The sequence below is a fragment of the Pangasianodon hypophthalmus genome, chromosome 26 (genome assembly GCF_027358585.1).
Source record: "Pangasianodon hypophthalmus isolate fPanHyp1 chromosome 26, fPanHyp1.pri, whole genome shotgun sequence".
In the NCBI taxonomy this organism is placed as follows: Eukaryota; Metazoa; Chordata; class Actinopteri; order Siluriformes; family Pangasiidae; genus Pangasianodon; species Pangasianodon hypophthalmus.
The window spans coordinates 6,735,842-6,759,382 of NC_069735.1; the positions used below are offsets into that span (position 1 = coordinate 6,735,842).

At 38.4% G+C, this 23,541-nt stretch overlaps 1 protein-coding gene across 2 annotated transcripts; it reads right to left on the minus strand.

Moving 5' to 3' along the window:
* Positions 1 to 483: 483 nt before the first annotated feature.
* On the minus strand, positions 484 to 23,448 carry LOC113537292 (coiled-coil domain-containing protein 81). Of its 2 annotated transcripts, none has more exons than XM_026931710.3 (14): positions 21,749 to 23,448; positions 19,680 to 19,741; positions 18,625 to 18,778; positions 16,574 to 16,833; positions 15,689 to 15,866; positions 15,349 to 15,457; positions 12,732 to 12,840; positions 12,009 to 12,155; positions 11,724 to 11,831; positions 10,404 to 10,573; positions 7,667 to 7,745; positions 6,922 to 7,148; positions 4,837 to 4,962; positions 484 to 4,217 (listed from the first exon to the last, which is right to left on the minus strand). In XM_026931710.3, exons 1-14 carry the CDS (start codon positions 21,825 to 21,827, stop codon positions 4,079 to 4,081), a joined length of 1,947 nt encoding a protein of 648 aa, XP_026787511.2. In that variant the 5' UTR covers positions 21,828 to 23,448; the 3' UTR covers positions 484 to 4,078. The 2 variants fall into 2 exon arrangements, with proteins under 2 accessions (XP_026787511.2, XP_053086081.1); XM_053230106.1 differs by having other exon boundaries at positions 20,377 to 23,448.
* Between the last annotated feature and the right edge of the window lie 93 nt (positions 23,449 to 23,541).

Consider the following 23,541-nt stretch of genomic DNA (forward strand, 5'->3'; position numbering starts at 1 on the left):
GAAAATTTTTATTACTGTGTGTAATGCTTATTAAATGATATTTTATATTGTCACAGTTCTATATAGAACTACTGCCTTTACGAAAGAACGCTTGAAGAACTCCTTTTGTTTCTAATAGTTTAGAAGTATGGAACTGTTTAGGAGTTAAGGAAGTTAAGGTAGGTGTTGCTCTGTGCAGAGAGGGGTTTTAGGGTTTCAGGGGGTTGAAGGAGAATGAGGTTTGAAGGGAGTTATGGAAAATGGTCACATGTTCTGGGGTGTAACGCCATCTGTTCCCCATTTTTCCAGCACTATTCACTGCCCACGAAGCAAAAGGCACTTTTCATAAAGAGTTTATATACAGGACCCAAATCTTTGAAACTTAACTAATTATTTTGGGTTTTTCAACAAAACATCCTTGAAAAGGTGCTTGACCTTCAGAAAATGTCCTTTCCCACCTCAGGCTACACCAAATGAGCCATTTTATCCAATACACATTGGGTTTTTTGGTACCAGCTTTATTAACAATCACTGTAAATTGGCGTTTTACATAGAATGAAAATCTAATTGTCACTTTATGTTGGGACCAAACACATTAAGGCAGTTAAAAGTGAAAATTCAGTCAGAAGGACCAGCAAAACTGTGACTACTTGCAAGAATCGCAAAAACCATATGACAGTTTGTCATTCTAAGGTGTCAAACAACACAGCGGTAATAAATTTGCAGAAATCAATTTGGAGAGAGAAAGATTAAATGCACTATCCTAGTGGATAAAAGCACACAAGCTAACAACCTGGTCCACTTCAACAGAAACTGTGGTAGCTTTGTCTCCTTAATCAAGTTCTAATCCTTATTCTGAATACACGTTGTATGTTAACTAAGACTAGACGAATACCGATCAGGGCCTGGTTTCCCAAAAGCATTGTAAAGGTATGTTTTTATTAACTGACTACCTTTTAGCACTTTGTAGCACTCCTTTGCAAAGTAAATTAATTTAGTTTTTGAATCAAGTATAAAATTAAACTACCCTATTTTTAAAAATGCTGTAGCTTAGCAATAACAGTGTGTAATATTTTACCATACTTTCCACACACCTTTCACTCTCTGTCCTCCTGTTTTTAGGTGTCATGTGCTGAACTTCACTCTCCACAATGTAAATTGATTGGACACTCTCCTGGTCCATAATAGAGGATGTATTAATTTTGATATTAAAATATTTTATTAATAGTAATTATGTAAAGACAAAGAAGGTTTCACTAAAAAGGGTTGTGCAATCCTAAAATAGATAACAGGGTTGCAGGTTTGGTAACACAAGCTGTCATTCTTTAGGGATTAGCTACATTTAAATATTACAAATAAGTTGTTATTTATATTTACAATAAGCCTGACCAAGGCAGGTCAACATTAACCTCTCAAATGCAATGAGTGACAGTATTTGTTGGTCTCCCTGGAATGATAATACACCAATCCTGATGATGCAACGTCATGATTATATCATAAGATACTTTAAATGCTACGTTTAGTTCCACAGAGAGGACAGTTTACTGAGGATAATCCAGTTATCTATAATTGCACATACCATTCACACACACTCTCTCATTAGGTTTTTATTATCTAGCACACTCCTGCTGTCTCTGTCTCTCACACACACACACCCACACAAACTGAAAAATAAATCTGCAGCACTGGCAAACCCACAAACTGTGTATCATAATGTTGAAATAAAAATCCAACAGTGTTGTTGTTGTTGTTGTTGTTGTTAATCTCTGATTAGTGGAGAGAAAATATATTCAGCGCATACACTCGCTTCTCTCTCAAGCAAGCAGCTAAAGCACAAGAATGCACAAACACAAACACACAGACACACATGATAAGGGCCACATTCCACGGCAATTTATGCCTGCGCTGTGTAAGCACCAAATAAACCCTGCACGTTTGCTTGTCCAGGCCAGTGCCTGCTTTCTGTCTGCCATCTCCAATCTCCAAGGCTGTCTCTCTTTTATAATGCATTTGGGTCAAAAACAAACAGGGCTCTCCTAAAACACCAAAAGATTATAAGTGTAATATTCTTATAAATACAGGAAACACCTTTCCGTAGGGTCCACAAATAAGCATATATCACTTAACTAATGCCTTCATAATGATGAATTAATACATTCGCTAATCCTTAGCTCATAAGGAAATAATGAAGCATATGTTATACATTAGCAGCCTCTGAGTCATACTCAGTGTAAATAGCCATTATTAATGCTAAAGTATTACCATAATGTGAAGTCATTCTGTTAATTAATACCATGACTTGCAGTATTAATAAAGATCATTTACATTATGAAGGGTGTGTTTGGAAACAATGAAGGTTAACCCAAATTATATGCTATAATATAAAACAGATTGAGACTATTCTGTTTTACTTTAAAATACTTTTAGGGTATTTTTCCTTTCCAGTACCCTAGTTCTAAATGAAATCTTAACACTGTGTATATATACAGTATTTGGGCAAAAACTTGTGGACACCTGACCATCACACCCATATGGCTCTTCCTAAATCTGTTGCTACAAAGTTGGAAGGACGCAACTGTAACACATGTCTTTGTATACTGCAGCATTACAATTTCCCTTCACTGGAACTAAGAGGCCCAAACCTGTTCCAGCATGACAGTGCCCCTGTGCACAATTCAAGCTCCATGAAGGCATGGTTTGCCAAGATTGGAGTGGAAGAACTCGAGTGTCCTGCACAGACCCCTGACCTCAACCCCACTGAACACCTTTGGGATGAACTGTAATGCTGACTACATACTAGGCCTCCTTGCGTGATATCAGCGCCTGACCTAATACTCTTGTGGTTGAATGACCGTAAATCCCCGCAGCCATGTTCCAAAATCTAGTGGAAAACCTTCCCACAAGAGTGGAGGTTATTATAATAGTAGGGGACTAAATCTGGAATAGTGGGAGACTAAATCTGGAATGAGATGTTCAAAAAGCACATATAGGTGTGATGGTCAGGCAGAGCTTTCTCTTACAAAGTTCCCCCAGTTAAGGAACAGCCTATTAATTAGTGTTCGGGACTCAGACACAGTCTCAGTCTTTAAGTGTAAATTTAAGTTTAAATTTTCTCTTAAGTAAAGGTGCAGATCTGCAAAAGCATACCTCTTGTTCTCTTGTTGCTGCCTAATATATCCCACCCCTTGACAGGTGCCATTGTTAGGAGGTAATCAGTGTTATTCACTTCACCTGTCAGTGGTTTTAATGTTATGGCTGATTGGTATACATTTGTGGAAGAGTATTGACTCATAATCGCTCTGTCTGGTGTCACCCCGAAGAGGATTGGTTCTCTCTTCAGTCTTGTTTCTCTGAGGGTTTCTTCCTCATGTCATCTCAGGGAGTTTTTCCTTGCCACTGTCATCTCTTGCTCATTAGGGAGCTAAATCTATATCTGGATTTCGATAAAGCTGCTTTCCAACAATGTACATTGTTAAAAGAAAAGAAAATTTAATGGAATCACATACTATAAGTAAATAATAAAACATGACGTTGTAGAAAAATAATCAGTTTGATTATTTTTCCCTTTACAGCATGTCCTGTAGTGTTTTATTCCCCTTAAACTATAGCAATTTTCCAGGATTACATATGTTGTGTGCAAAAAGGCTGTAATTAAGGTAAATGACCTTTATTACTACTACTGCAAGTCATGATATTAATTAAGACAATGACTTAACATCATGTTAATACTTTAATAACAGTAATATTTATGTCTGAGGTATATGAGGTATAATGTATATGGTTCATTATTTCCTAATGCTCCAGGAATTGGTGTGTATTAATTCGTTATTAATAAATGTTAATTTGTAGTTCTTATAGTAAAGTGTTAACAAAATATGCCACAGATTTATTATTTTTTTTAAAACTTTGTGACTTTTTATGTTGGGCCATTAAAAGAATGACACACAGCAGGACATTTGTATCTTTATGACTTTTAGTGTGAAGAAATCCCTCAGCACAGGCTTCAGCATCCACACCAGATACCAAACAGATATAGCCACATTCAAGTGTGCCAGAACTTCAAGTATTTTAGTTTATTCTAGAGTAGTGTTAGAGGAGGCTACACCATCAGACGGGAGCCGGGGATGTAGTGGGACTCCTTCCAGATGTTGCTCTCACCACAGTTGGTGGTTTTTCTCTTGCACTGGAAACAGCGGCGGTACTGTTCACACTGATCTAACAGCAGCCTGCCGCCAGACCTGTGGATACAAACATATTCAAATAAAACTATAATGTGCAATAATAATGCAGATTAATTGACACTTACTCCACATGTACACTGAGAAGAGGCATATGTTCAACAGCAGTTGTCTGAGAAATTTATAATCTTATATGAAACCATTCTACTCTTACAGTATTTCTTTGCTGTCTCATACATTTTTAGGAAAACAGCATATTAAGTCCTGAAAGTCTCAGCTTATTGCTCTTTCATATAAAAGTATATTATTTAACAAATACTATGAATTATTCAGTAACTACAGTAAATTGAATAGGAAATGCCCAGTCACAGGTCCTTGGAGTTTAAGGTGCTTTAGAATATTAATCAATACCTTCTGAGCAATCAGATTTGAGAATTCAACAGCTGTTGTATAAAAGAGAAATAAAGTTTTCACAATAGCCAATATGACAATTTAAAAATTTAAATGAATAAATAAATAAATACAATGTAATGTCAGAAATAAAGTGCAAAATAATCTATGTGGTTGTTTGTGAAAACTTGTTTCGTCTCATACCTCCTTTTCTGTAAACCTTTCAAGGTTCTTTGTGTTTTTTTTTTTTTAAAAAAAAAAAAAAAAAAAAAACATCTTTTTGTCTCACCTAATGAAAGCGCTCTCCTCTAGTTCTCGGCAGTGTTTCAGGTCAGCGCTGCGAGACCATGTGTCTTCTAGTGCAGTCCTCAGGTTCTTCAGCCTCTCATAACTGGCGATCCGATCTGCTATCAGTCTGCCAAGCAGTGAAATATGAGATCAACAGAGTTTCACTGCAAATCTGTAGAAAATTGGGCCAGTCATTTCTTATGAAAAATGACAAATGGTTTTGGCTTTGGATGGGGCTTAACATTAAACCTAATAACTTTTGAAATCACTGTTGCTTGTTCTGATTTCTACAAAAACCTCTTCTTGCTAAATATTAAAAATAAACTCATTTATCTGACTGCAAAGAAAAGGCACAGTCCTCTGTGAGGAATAGTATAGACATCTGGCTCAAAACATATTCAAAAACACTATTTCCTCTTACATCTGGAACTGTATATGCCTATCAGTTATTGAACTAACAAAAAGCACGCTGCATGATGTCTTGATCTTTGACCTAAAACAAATGTGCATGTGCTGTTTCTTATGTTCATATGCAAGATCCCCTTCCAAGAATATATCAGCACTATCAGCTAATATATTCACTGTTACGAAATCAAAGAACTCAGTGTGGAGGAATTTTATTTTCACTAAGATCATATCTGAATCAATCTGGATATAATGTAAGTATCTTGGAAAGGAGCCTAGTCTGATCTGAGCACATTGCAAGCTGTATGTGCATTATGCAACTGTGTATTATGTTTATAAGGAATGACCTGACATTAGTGCACTAGTTCTCTATTAGAGTCCTGGTAACCAAATTCCCTGCAGCCTTTTGGTCTTTCCCTCACTTGAACACACCTGATTCAACCTATCAGCTCATTACTAAGAGGTCAGCCATGTGTGTTCAAGGAGGGAAAATGCAAACACTGTGGAGATCACGGCATCCTCAGGACTGGGACTGTATTAATACATGCTAATGATGTGCTGATATGACTGACAGTTCATACATAAAATGCAGGGGCTCTCAAACCTTTTACAGTCAGAGACCAATTTATCTGTTTAAAAATGCACCACCTCAGGCAGATTTATTTTACAAACAAACCATTAAAAAATTCAGCACACTATGTGAATCTATACAATAATAGTTTGGATATTTATTCGAGTTTTTTTTTTTTATTCTGACCTTTCCACCCATTGTCACTAGATTCCAGTTATTTCACATTATTTATAGGCATAAAAGCATATTAATAAAGGTGGGTTGTGATTTTTACCACTATTTTCAGAACTACCTTTTAGTTATTTTTGCCTGTGTTCATAAACAGAGCTCAGAATATTACAGACTATTACTATTTCTATTTTATTGTTTATATTATATTTTTAATATATTTGTTTAACCCTTATTTGATTGCAAGAAAGTTACATAACCTATAATAAAGGCTGATGGAAATATTTATGAATTGTTTATGAAAGTCTTTGTCAACTATCGCACTTGTGGTCTCTGAAGCCCTTTCAGATGTGTGGATGTCATGTTTGTTTTAAATCCATGTACTGAAGGATATGAATATGTCACTAAGCAGGACAATGTGGCCATAATAATAATAATAATAATAATAATAATAATAATAATAATAATGATGATGATAATAATAATAATAATAATGATGATGATGATGATGATGATGATGATGATGATGATAATAATAATAATAATAATAATAATAATAATAATAATAATAATAATAATAATAATAATAATAATAGTTGTGTTCAGTTTGCGTTAGAATGGCCCATTTTAAACCTTTCCTTTAATTTCAACAAAAAAAATGATGTTAATAAATAAAACACAAAGATGATTTTGTCCCTGTTGCTTTCTCATCTTTGCACACACCACACCCATTGGATCCATGTAGTGTGTCTGTAGCTGTTTTGTGTCAGTTCCCATAAACGTTTTTTACATTACTAATAATTGAGATAAAGATAAAGTCATGTAAGTATTTCAAAATATTATAACTGTGCTGCAGTGGGACATATCAACCAGAACGTGTGGTTGTAGCAAGTACTTTTGTTGTGCTGCTCTGGTTGTGCTTATTCACTCCTGTTCACTCACTCCTGGTGGTTGCGCTGCAGCATGTCTCTTTCCTTTCTCTGCTCACTCAGCCAGCTGCACAGTGCCTCCTTCCTCTTGCTGCATGCTGCCTTTATTTGCTCTTCACAAACTTTTTGTGCTCTCTCCTTTTGTTCAGCCAGAAAGGCTGGAGCACCATCCCTCACCCCAAACACAGGGCCGTCCGAGTCAGGCTGACGTGCAGGGAGGCCTGGATTCCGGCGTTCCAGCTGAGTGAGGAAAGACACACACACACACACATACACACACACACAGCTCTTTTCTTACACATACTGCGCTGGTCCTGTGCAAAGAACATCTATAGTGTTTTGCCTGTAATCCTGGAGGCTTGATATTTCATCTCTATATAAGAATGGACTACCAATAAAAATCACTTGACATGTTTACATTTGGCTTTTGAGTCATACAGTAAACTGCCCATCAGTCCTGATAATTATTAAGTAACTGCATTGAAGTCTATGCATATTAGATACATAATACATAACACGCTTTACTTTTTAACACTCTTTACTGTAAATGTGCAAAACCGCTCCTTATCCCTAAATTGACTTAAACCCTGCCTATACAGTACCAGTTGTGGACATATGCTGCAGCTGCTGTACAAGACATTTTATGTGTGCCAGTTAAATACTTCAGCTACTATTCAAAGCTTTAAAGCTTTAATTTACCTTAATTTAAACCTTCCAGCTTTATAAAACAGGATGCATATTCTAATTCATTCCCTTACTTGGATATCCAGGGCCTTTTGGAGCCTCTTGATTTTCTCCTTTTTCTGGACGTGTTCCTGAGCTTTCAGTTTAGCAAACCTGAGAAACACAACACCTCAATTATTAAACCACACATCCTCTTATTCTCTCTTAGAGCTTTTCCAATAGTGCGCTACAGAATAGTACTTTTACCAACCCCTGGTCGAGTACCTGTGTATGTTTAACATCCCATAATAGTACCTGTGAAAGTATGAGGTCTCTGGAAGAGATTATTTCCCACTGAGCCACCACATCTAGCGCAACCAGCTTGTGTTGATTCAGCCACTTCTACCACTGAATTGAATCAGTGCAAGCTGGTTGAGCTATTTGTGGTGGCTCAGGTATTAAAGCTTTTTTAGAAGGTAGTGTGTTCAAATCCCACCACGACCAGACTTCCATGGTTAGGTGGTTGTGAAACACCCTTAACCTTCAGCTCAGTCGTATCATGCATCATCCAAATGAGCAAATGTACTGGATTATGTGTTATTCTACTATGTACGATATTACAGTTATGGGAACCACCTTCACCAAAGCAACCACCTCTCTTTATAGTTCTAGGAGACTGAGGTGGTAAATTTGCAATGCCCTAACTCTTTCTGTTCATCTTACATCATAGTTGATGTCTCCCACTTGCCATGTGACCTCAAATGGCCCTTGCCCTCAAATGGCCCTCTCATAGTAACCAAGTGTTTTACAGTTGTTTACTGTAAATCTCACAGTAACCAAGTTGCCAGTAAATTACTTTAAAATCTACAGTAAATTTTTTACAGTGTACTTTTATGTCACACACTTTTCACGAATTGCACAAATTATTGGAGATTAAATCTAGTCTCACCAGTGTTTACCATCCGCAAACAGATTGCCTGGTCGAATGGTTTTATCAAACCTTAAAAATATGATTTCTCAGTTCGTTCGCAATGACATTTATAATTAGGATATGTGGCTCGTACGAGGGGTCCTGCAAGCCTCCACGGGTTTCTCCCCATTTGATTTCAAATATGGCCGAAGCCCATGTGGCGTCTTAGATGTCGTGCGGGAAAATTGAGAGGAGAGACCTTCACAAAGCAAGAATGAAATGCAATACGTTCTTGACCTGAGTGCAGTACTGCACACGTTGGGGCAATTAACACAGGAGAATTTGCACTAGGCTCTGGAACAGCAGTCCCAGCTGTATGACAGGGGAGCTTGATTATGTGAATTTTCCCAGGGAGATAAAGTGCTCTTATTACCCACGTCAAGCTCTAAATAACCTGCAAAGTGGCAAGGGCCATTTGAGGTCACAGGGCGAGTGGGAGACATCAACTATGAGGTATGACGAACAGAAAGAGTTAGGGCATTGCAAATTTACCACCTCAGTCTCCTAGAACTATAAAGAGAGGTGGTTGCTTTGGTGAAGGTGGTTCCCGTGAGGAAGGAGCCGAGACCCAAAGTGAATCTCAAAGGACAGAGTTTGCCGAGTTACAAACTGAGTTTTCTGATGTGTTTTTGCCTCTACCTGGTTGCACTAATATCATAGAGCACCACACTGAGACTCCTCCCAGGCTGATTGTGCACAGCCACGCCTGTCCTTTGCCCGAACCCCCAAAAGACAAACAAAAAAAAAGATAGTTTGGGACAAACTCCAGGCTATGCTCGATATGGGTGGAATTGAGGAGTCCCACAGTGAGAGGTCTAGCTTCGTCATCCTGGTTCCCAAGGCCAATGGTTCGGTCTAGTTCTATGTGGACTTTAGACATTGACTCCAATGTCCCATGAAACTGCCTTTTCTACTCCATTTAGTTTACACCAATTTGTCACCCTTCCTTTTGGGCTGTTCAGGGTCCCAGTCATGTTTCAATACCTCATGTATCCTCCACTCACATGCTGCCTATGCCAACATTTAACATCTCAGGGCTGTCTTGAGGTTGTGGAGATGGGTGGGACAAACAGCAAAGAAGTTCTTTGGTATTTGGGCTTCCACTTGGGCCATAGACAGGTGTGTCCCCAAATTGCTAAGACAGCAGCGATTGCGGTATGCCCAAGACTAAAAAAGAGGTGAGCCAGTTTCTGGGGGTGGCTGGCTGTTATCGTAGGTTTGTACCTAATTATTTGGAAGTCACCAGCCCTTTGACTGACCAAAAAACTCACTAAAAAGAGCGCACCACATCTACAAGTGGACAAAGCCATGTCAAAAGGCCTTTATTCAGGTAAAAGCTGGGTGGGGTGGTGGCGGCGAGGGTAGTCAGCAGCAGGCAGGAGGGACTCTGGTGGTGGGGGTATGTGGCGGTGGGGGCAGGAGCACTTTTTATAAATAAAAATATGAGCAGACTTGTATAGGTATCTACTACTAAATCATGACAGAACACATTTAAAAACATTACTAACATTGTCTTCTTTCAGTACAACAGCACTGCTGAATGCTTGATTCTGACTGATCAGAAGGTGCTGATCAATATATAACAGCAGTAACAGTATAACAGTATGCACAATCATGTATTCTTGCATATCTTGTGACAGTACCGCTAGCCTACATAAAACTGACTTGCCAATCTTCTATTCGATGGCAGGCCATGATGATGATGATGACGTGTTTCTGAATTGTACGTAAGTAAGTGCTGCTCAAAGTTGGTCTGGTGTCTCTGTTACTGCTGCTCTATTCAGAACAGTCTATATAGTGAACAGTGAATGAGTGAGAGAGGGAGAAATCTTAGACACAGCAACACACATTCATAGTCTTACTCATCAGCTAGCTGGATTTGGTGTAGCTGCTCAGAGAGCTCCTGGTCTTGGCATCTCTGTGAGTGGTTCAGCCTCCGCTGGGTCAGTTGCTCTGACAATTCCTGCATGTAGAACCTCTGCTTCAGAAGCCTGGGAGGAGTGACAGGCCGTCTACCCAAGACGTACGAGCCCTGAGACAGTGTGTTGTATTAGTGTAATAAAAAGTACTGAATGTGTTATCACCAAAATAGATGAAGTTACTGAAGGTGAAGCACAGAGTTAGGTTTAGATCAGGGGTGTCCAAAGTCAGGCCCCAGGGCCAAATGTGGCTGACGGACAGATGTTAATTGGCCCCCACAGCTTCTCTCTTAGGATGTATGATAGGTGGCCCACTGGCCAACACATTGCAATTCTTCCTTTCACCTCACAGTGGCAGCAGACTGTGTTAACTTTTTTCTCTTTTTTCCTCTGACTGCATCTGCTATACTGAAGGAAATTTAGCCATGGCTACAGACAAAAAGCACAACGTTAACAGTGAGAATTTCAAAAAAGCTGGAAACAAGAATACTTTTTTCATCAAAAGCCATAGCAAATGCGCGCACCTTGTATGTCAAGAAACTGTTGCGGTCATAAAAGAATTTAATATTATTACACATTATGAAACAAATCATGGTCAATGCAAAAAATATTCAGAGGATGAGAGGGCAGAGAAACTGAAGCAGCTGGAAGCTATCCTGTCAGAAGCAACTTTTTAATCAAACTTTTTTTATTTCTCAAACTAAGCATGGAAAACCTTTTGTGAATTCTTGAAAGACTCTGTAACTAAAGTGCATTTGCAACCAAATATTAAAAATGACAATTTAATTTATGATTAGGTTAGTCTGTCCAATTATTTTGGACCACATATAAAAACTGCTGTAATTCCGACATCGTTCACCCGTTTTGCACGTAAATACTCTGAAAGCTAAATCTCTGCATTTTTTCCCCCGGTGTCTGAGAAACTCAAACCAGACCATCTAGTACCAATAGCTATGCCACAATCAAAGTCACAGAGATCACACTTTTCCTTCATTGACCTGTACCTGCATAATTTTACGCACTGTGCTGCTGCCACATGATTGGCTGATTAGATAACTGCATGAATGTGCAGGTGTGCAGATGATCCTGATAAAGTGAACAGTGAGACAAGTCCTCAGGTATTTTGTATTGGGCCTCCTTTGAAAAAAGTTTGGACACCCCTGTACATGTATTGCATTATTACGTTAATGCTTAGAGCAATGGGAAATCTCCATAACGATAGCAATCTGAGTGTGTGAGTGTATTTACATTGCTGAGACACACCTCAAACTGGGACGACTTTGCTGACTTCTTTGCCTTCAGTGTTTCAGCGACCCCGAGATTAAATGCTGCCATCTTCTTATTGTCCTGCCGTTTCTGCTCTTGCTTGGCCTTAAAGTATCACATGACTGGAATTTGTATTGTGTGGTTTCTTTTGTGTGGATATAAGTGTATGGTATGTCATCTTTCTTCAATTATATAAAATTAGAAATATTTACCATGAAAATAGGAACAGTGTGTGCGTGTGTGCGTGTGGGGTTATGGGGGGTTGAGGTAGCTAATCCTCACTTGTTCTGTCTGTAAGAACTGCTCATCTTTGTGTTTCTGAGCGAGCAGCAGCAGTTTCTCCTCTTCCTTGTCCTGTCTGCGTCTCTCCTCTGTCAGATACAGTGGAACATTACGCTGGGCTCGCTGCATACACAGGTAGCATAGCTCCTACACACAAACACAGACACGTATGAGACCACATGCAATGATTGCCCTAGAATATGGATTTCCTAAAAATAATTTAAAACTCAGATATACACGACAAGCTGCTCTAGATGGACTTATGTGCTCTAAATCCATGGCTGTCAAAGTGGGGTGCAGGGACCTTTAATCTTTACTTTAATCTTCATCAAAGCTATAATATTTACTGACTTCTAGTTGTTATTTATGTATGTAATACATGTAGATAATATTTGAATCCAAACCTCAATAGCTCAACAATTAGGAGTCAAATAAGTTAATACACTTGAAGAATAAACATAATATTAGAATAGATGTATTATGCTCATGAAATAAAGCTGTACTGAGAGGAACCATGGAATAGTTTTTATAAATAATAATAATAATATTACTTTTAAAATATTATTTATTTGTTTATTTATTTATTACATTAAAGGGGTCCTTGGCTGCAAAACGTTTGAGAACCTCTGCTCTAAACAACATTCTGAGCATTTAAGATTCCTTGCATGGGGAAAGTTTGAAGAGTTGCATAGCTGAAGTAAAGAAATAAACAAGCTGACTCACCTGTCCAGCTCGGGTGTGGTCGAGGCATGACTGACTGGGGTAGGCAGCTTCTTGCTTCACTTCTACTTTTTCAGCAGTGCCATCTAGTGGCTGTGGGGCTTTAGCATGTCTAAAATTGAACAGGATTTCTGTCAGGTTGTGTAATGTTATTCATTCTGCATAATTTGAGAACTAATTTTATAACTAAATGTTCAAGTGCTGTGATCTGAGCAAGAAATTTAGTGTAATTCAGGCACAGAGGAAAAAGTCAAAGACGTCTTGAAGACTTTCCCATGTTGAAAAAACATAAAGACTGTTATAAAATGCTGACACTGGAGACTCCTTCAATAAATGTTAAACAAATGTCTCCAGAAAACATCAACAATTAAACATATCAATATTATCTTTTGTTAAGTAACAGCACTTTTTAAAAAAATCTGTTTATTATTAGCCTTAGATTATTGTGTCGGCATAAAAGTCTGTGAATCACCGGTTATTAAACATAATAATAAAACATAATAATAAATGTTATTAACAATAACACATTAGAGTGCATTTTTGTGTTTTGAATTACAGTTGGCACTACTATCAGAGCTGCTATTATAGAAAATTAATCAACACCTTTTAACTAATCAGATTTGAGAATTCAACAGCACTGTTAATGATAATTATTATTATTAATAATGATTAATATGTTTTTTTAATAAATGACAAATTCAAAACAGCTCTTGATGGTGGCTCTATAGCACAAACAGGTTTTGAAACTCATAGAAAGCATATGAATATTCCATGAGTTCCATGAAGCAGTGAATTAAAAATCGGTCTATCAGCACACCCCCCCACTGAGTGGTAATCTAAATCCATTCAATCAGCACACTCTGAGCGAACAGGTCGCTAAAGGCCAGCATGTAGACTGTCTGCTTCCTACTGTGATATGGAACAGTGCTGACAGATGGCAGCGTTCTCTGCAAGGTTTTGGGTTTCAGGGCCGGTAGAGGTTGCGCTTTTGACACTGCTCTCAGCTCGGAGATGCAGTTTCTCTTATAATCCTTTCTATTAGAATCTGGCAGTAGATAAGCTGCCAGAATAAGAGTGACTTTTACAGAGGGCTTCAATTACACTGAACTTGCAGGACTCATGCAGAGTCTAGCCATCATGATCTATTCAGTAATTAGCAATGGATTTTCCATTGACCTAGGACATATCATTTGAGGATATCAGTATAGATTTGCCACTTTTGTTCTATATACAGTTGGTGGCAAATTAAAGGGGGAAAATGGCTTGGGTCCAGTTTTCGCATTAGAGGTCAGGGTCCTGATTGATCACATTTATCCTATGATGAAATATTTTTATCCTGGGAGTGGTCTCTTTCAGGATAACTCTGCCTGAATGGTTTGATGAGTATGAAAATGATGTAAGTCATATGCTTTGGCCTTACAGTCACTGGATCTCAATCAAATTGAACACCTATGGAAGATTTTGTACCAATATCCACAATCAAAACACCAATATTGTTTGGGAAAAATAATGTACAGTTCAGTTCCAGAGATGTGTAGAATCCATGTCAAGGCTCATCGAAGCTGTTCTTGTGGCTCATGGTGGTCCAACACCTTCCTAAGACACTTTTTATTATTTTTTTTCCTTTAACCTGTCGCACATCTATATATACTACATGGCCAAAAGTTTGTGGACACTAGCCTATCACACCCATACAGTATGTGCTTTTTTTGAACACCCCATTCCAGATTTAGTCTCCTTTTGCTGTTATAATAACCTCCATTCTTCTGGGAAGGCTTTCCACTATATTTTTGAGTGTGGCTGTCAACATTTGGCCATTCAGCCACAACAGTATTAATGAGGTTGGGGACTGATGTTGGGCGCAGTTGGCGTTCCAATTCATTCCGAAGGTGTTCATTGGGGATGAGATCAGGGCTCTGTGCAGGCCACTTGAGTTCTTCCACTCCAACCTTGGCAAACCATGTCTTCACTTTGTTCACGGCGGCATTGTCATGCTGGAACTAGGCATGTTTGGGCCTCTTAGTTCTAGTGAAGGGAAACTGTAATTCTACAGCATACAAAGACATGCTATACAATTGTGTGCTTGCAACAGATTGTGTGCTTGGCAACAGTTTTGGTGTCCATGTACTTTTGGCCATATAGTGTAATCTTACTGTAATATAAACACTCTTTATAGAAATGGGTACAGCAATGCTTGGAGCTCATCCTGGTGGCAGTTGTGTGTGCACATGTGGGAGTGTAAATGAGAGACACAGAACAAAAGAGCACATGGACCAATCAAATTTAGCACTTTTACTTCACTCTCAGCTCAGACTTACTGGAAAATAAATCTGCCTAAAGTGTTCAGTAGAAAAACTGAATTAAGCACAGAACGTTTAATTTTTATCAATGGATCATTCTGACCTGAGTAGGACATGAGGGCTAGCTTATGAGGGGGATTTGATGTCAGGTGAACACCAGGCTCACACGCAGAATCAAGATGACTTATGGTTTGTAATATAAAGCCTGTAACTGATTGGATGGTTAGCCTGTTTATTTTGCGGGCTTAGAAATAGAAGTATATGCTTAAAAATATATGCTTTATACTGACTCTAACACTAACATATTCACTCTGACATACCTTTCCATCGTTTCTAATGGGAACTCAGTCTCTTGGTTATCACTTGAGATGTTTCCATTTGCTTTGGCTGTGGATGGCTTGAATTCAGGCTGTGCTGAAAGCCTGGACTCTGTATCACACACACACACACACACACACACACACACAAATTATGTGCTATGACAAATTTCATGCTATGACTTTCTTGAATGTATCAATGAATAATTCCTCCAGTCTGATGATGATGATGGTCAGTTAACGCTTTAGAATATAAAATTTTACTGTATTAATTTCACACACACAGATGATTTATGAAAGTGTTTAAACATTATGTAACTGAGGTTTGTGGGTATTAACTCACCTTTCCGATTCTCCTCTTGTCTATCATACAGCTTAGGCGCAGAACCTTCATTCTCCTCTTCCTCCTCTCTCAGTGCCTTTCCTGATGAGATTTTGGGGAATGTGATAGCATTGCAGCTCCCAGGGTGCTGGAGGCTTGAGAGTTTCCCAGAGACTACAGAGATGCTCGTTCCAGGTCTCTAAAATATAAGCTTGTGGCTTTACTCAGGATTGCTTGAGAACCCTGTGTCCATCATAATACACCATTTTACACTTGTTACTTATACGAACGGACATTTAACAGGCAATCAAGTAGCAGCACCCTCTTCTGTTTGAAAAAAATACACAATATGAAATAAAGTATGGCAGTATGGCAGCACTCAAGCTAAAAAAGGAAAGACTTATGGCTCATTTTAACTCTTTTAAAATAGAGAATTTTTAATTGTTTATTGGTTTGCTGTACTTTAAAATATGATGAAACGCCCAATAGCAAAATTCACATTTTTCTATGAACAACTAAAGCACCTCTTGGGAATACAAAGTTTAATCTACAAAAGATAACACTTGAAGTGCTTGGGCTAAATGACAGTGGGAAGATTTCAGAGATTAAAAGGATGAGGATAATGTTAAATGATAAGCATGCTAAAAGAGGTGATTTTGTAATTTCATCATGGAAAAATATCACTATATATACAGTAAATAATTTAGTTTTCCCCAGTAAATGTGAGGTAGTGGCATTCAGTAGGTTCCCAATATATATATAAATTGATTTGATTTTGGCTGCAATTGCTGCAGATGGTCAACATATTCTGTATTTTTCCCCACCTCTGGAACAGAAGAAAATAACCACAACGCACAGTGTCTGATTAAAACCCCAATCTATATATGTGTGTAAACTCAGACTCACATTGGTCAGAGCCCAGAGGAGTGTGCCTGAGCCATCCATGCTCGAGATGAAGTCGCGGTAGAACTTCATCTTGACATTGCTGTGTCGGATTGAGAGGATGCCAATGCCCCTGAAGATAAGGAAGACAGTGCGCTGGGCAGCCACAGCACGTAGCAGCAAGAGGAGCATCTCCCTCACACAGCCCTCCACCACGTCACGCTCGAACGGGCTGTCCATGCTCAGGGCGGTGAAATTGAGCTGCACCACTGGAATGTCCCCTGCTGTGTGCCATTAATGTTAGAAACCTCAATGAAACCTCTACTGGCTTCACGTAGTCAGCGTGTCTAATACAGTTAAACATGGATGTTCTGTTCAGGTCAAAATGAAATGGCCTATTTTAAAATATGTTTTTACACACAAAACTTTACATGCTTGACTACATTTCAATAATAATAATAATAATAATAATAATAATAATAAAACATGTAGGAGTTAGAACATGTAGTAAAACATTAAACACTGTGGGGCCTCCAGGGATGTAATTTATCACCACTGGATTAAATGCTGGACATATTCAAATGTTATTTCAACTGAATTTATATTTGTATAGAGCTTTTAGCAAAAGACATTGTCACATAGCAGCTTCACACAAATCCAGATGTAGATTTAGATCTGTAATGAAGAAACCAGATGTGAAAATGTCAAGTAGTGGTGGCTGCTTGGGGCTGTGAGGCAGAGCCCACCATATATATCAGCTGTTCAAGAGCACTGCCCCACGATTGCACAACATCAAGAAAGGCTAGGAAATCAATTAGCTCAATAGAGTTACAGTCCCCTCTATAAGTATTGGAATGGCAAAGCCAATTCTTTTGTTTTTGAGTTTGAGATCACTTGGGTTTGAGATCAAAAGATGAATATGAGATGATGGATTGGAGTTTCAGTTTTCATTTCCTGATATTTACTTCTAGATGTGTTAAACAGCTTAAAACATGGCACCTTTGGGGGTAGACCATCTATTTTTTAGATGAACAAAATATTGGATATTTTGTGTACTCCAAATTGTTGTCATGGCTATGCCCAATGTTTGTAAAGTGGCTCTGGTCGTTTTCCCCTCTTTTTTCAGCTTCAAAATGGCTTGCTTTTCTCCCATAGACAGCTCTCTGGTCTTTGCGTTGGTTTATCCTTTTTAACAACAAATGCGGTCTTCACAGGCGAAACCCAGGGTTCAAACCAGGACTAGCTATTCAGAGCAGTTAATTGTTTAAACAGTCAATCTAGCAGGGCAGACCTGGGCAACAAGAAACACCAGTCAGTTACATGCTCCAATATTTTTGCTCACTTGAAAAATGGGTGGGTTCCAACAACAGGTGCTAAGTTTAACACATTTAAATGTAAATATCAGGAAATAAAAGCTGAAATTCTTATCTATCATCTCATATTCATCTTTTGATCTCAAACCCAAATGTCTTCAGCATATAGCAAAAACAAAAGAATAGGCTTTGCATTTCCAATGGGAACTGCAGCAAATGTTAATAGAGGCTCACTGGGGAAAGACAAATGATGCCCTATAATCAGGGAGGAGCAGAAGACAGTTAATAACAGGGTTGCCAGTGTTTAATTTATTTATTTTTTGCCAGATAGTTTGCTGGACAGTTAGAGTAAAAATACTCTGCTTCCCCCAAGATCTTATTTTATAGCGGAAATATAAGAAGTGGAATTATATCTAATAAATTAATGAAAACAAAGGCAAAGTGTAGACAGTGTGCCTATGATGTACAGAACTAATTCTACTGTAAGATGTATTGCAATGATTGGGAAAGGCATGGCTGTTATGACAATATAATGTCTATCATTGGACCAGTCAAAAAAAACCCCAAAAAAAAAACCCCAAAAAAATGTATTTATGTATAACTTTCTATCCACTTCTACCCATTATCTATGATGTTAAAGTGTTAAAGTGTTTATCTTAAAATGATCTTAAAAAAAGAAAAGAAACGTCCTGGTCTAAAGAAGATGGATTAGAGAAAATCATTGTGTTAGCGGTTGGCCAGTGTGATGATGCATTTACTCACCTGCAGCGAGAGGTTTGGTCTGTTTAAGGCCGTGAGACTGGCAAAGTTTCTCAGTTAAGATGAAGACTGGTCTCTGATAAAGGACATACTTGTTGCCTACATCCAGCTTCTGCTGGGAGAAGGTGAACACTCCAAGGCCAGCAATGCACACTCCCTAAAGAATATCCATTTGACCACTTACATCCTGACCTCTGAAGAACACTAAGAACCTCACAGAAATGATATTCAAAACTGATATTTTAAGAACACTGTTGTCTAGAGCACAGGTTCCCAACCCTGGTCCTGAGGTACCCCCTGTCCTGCACATGCTCTGCTCTAACCTATCCACAAACTCAAGAAGGGCTATTAATTAGCTGAATAGTTGAGTCAGATACATAGGCTGCTACTCTTATGTTTACACTGTTGCAGCTACTTGTATTGTACTCTTGTACTCTTTGCACTGTTGTCACTAGGTTCACTTTTAAACAGAACTGTGTACTGGTCGGCGCTGCACTGGGACTTACTATGCCCATTGTCTGTCCCAGTAGTCATTGTACTGTCTTGTACTGTCTGCACATGTTTGCACTTGTGCAATTTATGTATAAATTATGGAGTCCCTTGTAGTTCTGTGTTTTTCTGTGTCGTCTTATGTAGCACCTTGGTCCCGGAGAAACGTTGTTTCGTTTCACTATGTACTTGTATATGGCTGAAATAACAATAAACTCCACTTGAACTTGAGCTTGAGACGTGTGAGAAGACACTAAAATGTGGAGGACTGGGGGTACTCCGGGACCAGGGTGGGGAACCTGTGGTGTAGACTTGTAAAAAGGTGTCAGTGCAAGTTTGCACTTCTTTATAGTGTGGAGGTTATAACTAGGATTGAGTGTTATGGACTACAAATAATCCCCTCATATGGATGGGATCACAATAAGCTTTCTTCGACTTGACTATTTCAGTGAACGTGTTCCGTAATTCAATTCAATTCAATTCCTGAACACTGAGCTTTCACTTTTCACAGAGTAGCATTTTTTACTATTCAAACTTGCGTATACTAGCAGGCTGTTTGTGTCACTTACCTTTTGCATAGACATTTGCTGTTCGATGAAAGCTGACACATTTGCCCAAATGTTATCCACATCTACACAGGAATAAATCACATGACATTTGCTTAGAACCATTTTCATTCCTTCTTCAAGATAATTTGCTTAAGTTTGGCATTTGAAAGAATGTCTCTATTGTAGCATTCATGTGTTTAAGGAGTGTGACAATGCTAAAAAACATCTTAAATTGTTATATTGCTATATCAGTAAAGATGAGGATGATGGAAAATGGAAAATGGAGACCTTACAAAATATTTATTCATTTTTAGACAAACATCTGAAAGTAAAGACTCTAATAAATATTCTGTTTCTCTAATCAATTTAATAATTGCCATGATAATGAAAATATACATACAGTAGATATACAAAAGTTTATACACCCCTGTTAAAATTGTAGGTTGCTTTGATGTAAACCAAGATAAATGATGGAAGATGATGGCTTTTTCCACCTTTAATGTGACACAGCAGCCAGCAAATAAGTTTACTTATTGTCCTTTTGGAGAAATGTCCTTTTCTTGCGAATGTCACTGTGGTGCCCCATTTTCTCCACTTGCTGATGGTGTTCCGTGGGACATCTAATGTTTTAAAAGTTATTTTGTCCTGGTCTAAAGAAGATGGATTTGAGAAAATCATTGTGTTAGCGGTTGGCCAGTGTGATGATGCATTTACTCACCTGCAGCGAGAGGTTTGGTCTGTTTAAGGCCGTGAGACTGGCAAAGTTTCTCAGTTAAGATGAAGACTGGTCTCTGATAAAGGACAAACTTGTTTTAAAAGTTATTTTGTACTCCTCTTCTGATCGATACTTTTTGCCAGTGAGATCCCGCACATGGTTTGTAAAGCTCTTTGAGGACCATGGCTTCAGCAGTAAGATGAAACCAAGAAGATGTCAAGAAAATCCTACAGAAACAGCTGATCTTTATTTGGGGTCAATCAGAATCACTTCACTGATGACGGATGTATGATAATTACTTCTGAACATGAGTTTGAATGTGACTGGTTCGTTCTCAGAACAGTCACACGTGCCATTATAAAAGGGTGTGTACACTTATGCAACCGAGTTATTGTATGTTTTTTCTCCGCCAAACCGTTTCTATTTGTTTTTTTTTTGTTTTTGTTTTTTTTAATTTTGTTGGTTGGTTACATTAAAGGTGGAAAATGATCTGTCATGATTGATCTTGGTTTAATTTTTTTTTTACCTCACTAAATCCACTGTATATTCTTGTGTTCATTTTTCTTATTCCTAATAAATAGCCATTAAATCATATTTTAATAATCATATAGGGCTGGAAAGGAATGGAAATACTTCACCATGTACTTAAAGATCTCATGGGGACCCATTCAAAGTATTTGCACCCACCTTAATTATGTATTCCTTTGTTTGTAACCTTTACTTTTCTTAGAAAAGTTTCTACTGAAAAACCCAGCTTGTTCTGACCATCTATCAGAAACACATCTCCAGCTGCTCAAACTAGTAGACCATTGTTCCAAGGAAACATTTGCTGAATTACGGCTACTACTGATGCAACATCGTAGAGATATTTTTAAAGAATATAACACAAAAGTAAGCTGAGAGACTCTCACACCATTATTAATCAATTTACACAAGTAATAAAGAAGCTGGAAAAGAGCTTATCAGCTGGTGATGATGGTCTTTTCATCAAGGCAGCTCTTATAAATAAATTATACTCCCAATATCTAACACTTCTAACACACTATTTACTTTAGTGAGTTCATGATCTGTGATTTTAGTTTATTTAAGGCAAGTATCAATTAACCTATTTACTTATTGAATCTTTTGAGACAAGGATATTTATAGATACTAATGACTTGTACTAACTGAAATATAAGTCACTCTGAATGTTTATATTACTCCTATATGGATACTTTGGTTATTTCCTTGGATATTCATTTGCCTCCAGGAGATTTTCAGCTGCTCAGCTTCCAGCTAAAGGAGTAATTTAGGCTTGTAATAACAGACTATAATAACAAACCCAACTACCTCTACTGTTAACTTGCTTGAGTGGTTCCTGCTGAGAGGACATTACCGTTCTCGCTCAGCTGAGACAGAGTTGGAAAGCTGTTGCGTTCTGCCTCCGACACCACGCCAAGCAAGCCGTCAGTCATGGCGTTAAAACTGCCTCCAAAATGAAAACAGCAGTACAGTTTATTATTTAAAGAAAATCCGTGTTTGCTCCGCGCGAGCTCTGCTGCAGTGCTCAGGAATCTTAGTGAGCTGAGCGCGTTGCCATGGGGAGATGACGCAATACACTGATGCGCCCAGAACCTCCCGCATTGTGACTTTAGACAATAGAAGAAGCCTTTATTTGTCACATATACTTCACAGTACAGTGACCTTCTTTCCCCAACATGCCGGGAAGTTAGGGTCTGAATGCAGGGTCAGTCATGATACGGCAGAAAGTGAGGTTTAAGGGCCTTGCTCAGGAGCCTAACTCTGGCAGTGCTGGGGTTTGAACCTCCGACCTTCTGCTCAGGAGCCCAGCGTCTTAACCACTAGACCACCACTGCCCCTACACACTGCAAGCGAGACCTGACAAATATATTTACAGCCTAATAATCAGCACATGGAGTTTCCCTGAATATTACAGCAGTGGTTTTTATTGCGCAGCAGAGACTCCATTTGTTTTAAACCTTGCATGGTTTGTGGACCATAAACCACAAACTTCTTCTGCATGAGTAGGCTCTTGGTCAAAAGTCCTTTTTTTTTTTTAAAAAGTACAAATGGTACTTAAATAGCTTTGGTTGACACACTGCAATCAGCACATATGCAGTTTTGCAACAGGTAGCCCTTTCTAGTTCAGTTCAATCAATTCCCAATAGACACTGTCACAAAGCATTCACTCATCTTCAGTATCTGCTTCACCTCCTCAGCACTCAGCTTTCCTCCATCATGACGATCTGGGAAAAAGGTACATGAGCAGCCGGCGGTGGAGGAAAAAGATTTCGCAGGGTATCAGTTACCTAATTTTTTCTTAAATTTGGGAAATTTTGTCTTAAATTTGGGAAATTTCCAGCATTATTACTCTGAGAACATTTAGCAATTCAGAAACAAACAGAATCAAAACACGAATCTAACCCTAATCCCAAATGATATACACATCAATCATCAGAATGGGGGAAAAATGTGATCTCAGTTACTTGTGGCATGGTCGCTGGTGCCAGACAGGCTGGTTTGAGAATTTCACACAAGTCTCCAGAGTTTGCACAGAATGGTGCCCAAAAAAAAAAAAAATAATAATAATAATAATAAAAAAATCGAGTAAGCAGCACCTCCTTGTAGATGAGAGAAGTCCGAAGAGAATGGACAGACTGGGTCATTCTGACAGGAAGGCTATAGTAGCTCAAATAACTACTCTGTACAACCATGGTGAGCAGAAAAGCATCACAGAACACACAACACATCAAAACGTAAGGCAGATGAGCTACAACAGCAGATCATCACATCGGGTTCCACTTCTGTCAGCAAAGAACACGAATCTCAGACTTATCGAAAGCAGACAACTGAAGATAGAAGAAAGACCAGGTGATGTTCTTCCAATCTTCAACTGTCCAGTTTGGGTGAGACTCTGAAGCAGTGCAATGAATAAAACCCTGCATGATTTTATTCACTGCACTGCTGCTACTTGATTGGCTGATTAGATTATCACATTTATAAGAAGCTGTTCCTAATAAAGTGGCCAATAAGTGTATAAGGGCTTTTCTCTTCCTTTAAGAAACTCTTATAAATGCTGTAAGAACATCCAAAATTATCAAATTATTTTTGGACAAATTGTTTTGTTTTTTCTTTGTTTCTTTTTATCTCACATTTTGCTGACATAAC

Excerpts from the sequence above, each read along its gene's own strand:
- LOC113537292 (XM_026931710.3), bottom strand. The coding sequence starts at position 21,827 with ATGACTGACGGCTTGCTTGGCGTGGTGTCGGAGGCAGAACGCAACAGC. Across the intron at positions 18,779-19,679 it reads AGCAAATGTCTATGCAAAAG|GGAGTGTGCATTGCTGGCCT; the intron begins GTAAGTGACACA and ends GATATTCTTTAG. Across the intron at positions 7,149-7,666 it reads AAAAGGCCCTGGATATCCAA|CTGGAACGCCGGAATCCAGG; the intron begins GTAAGGGAATGA and ends TTCCTCACTCAG.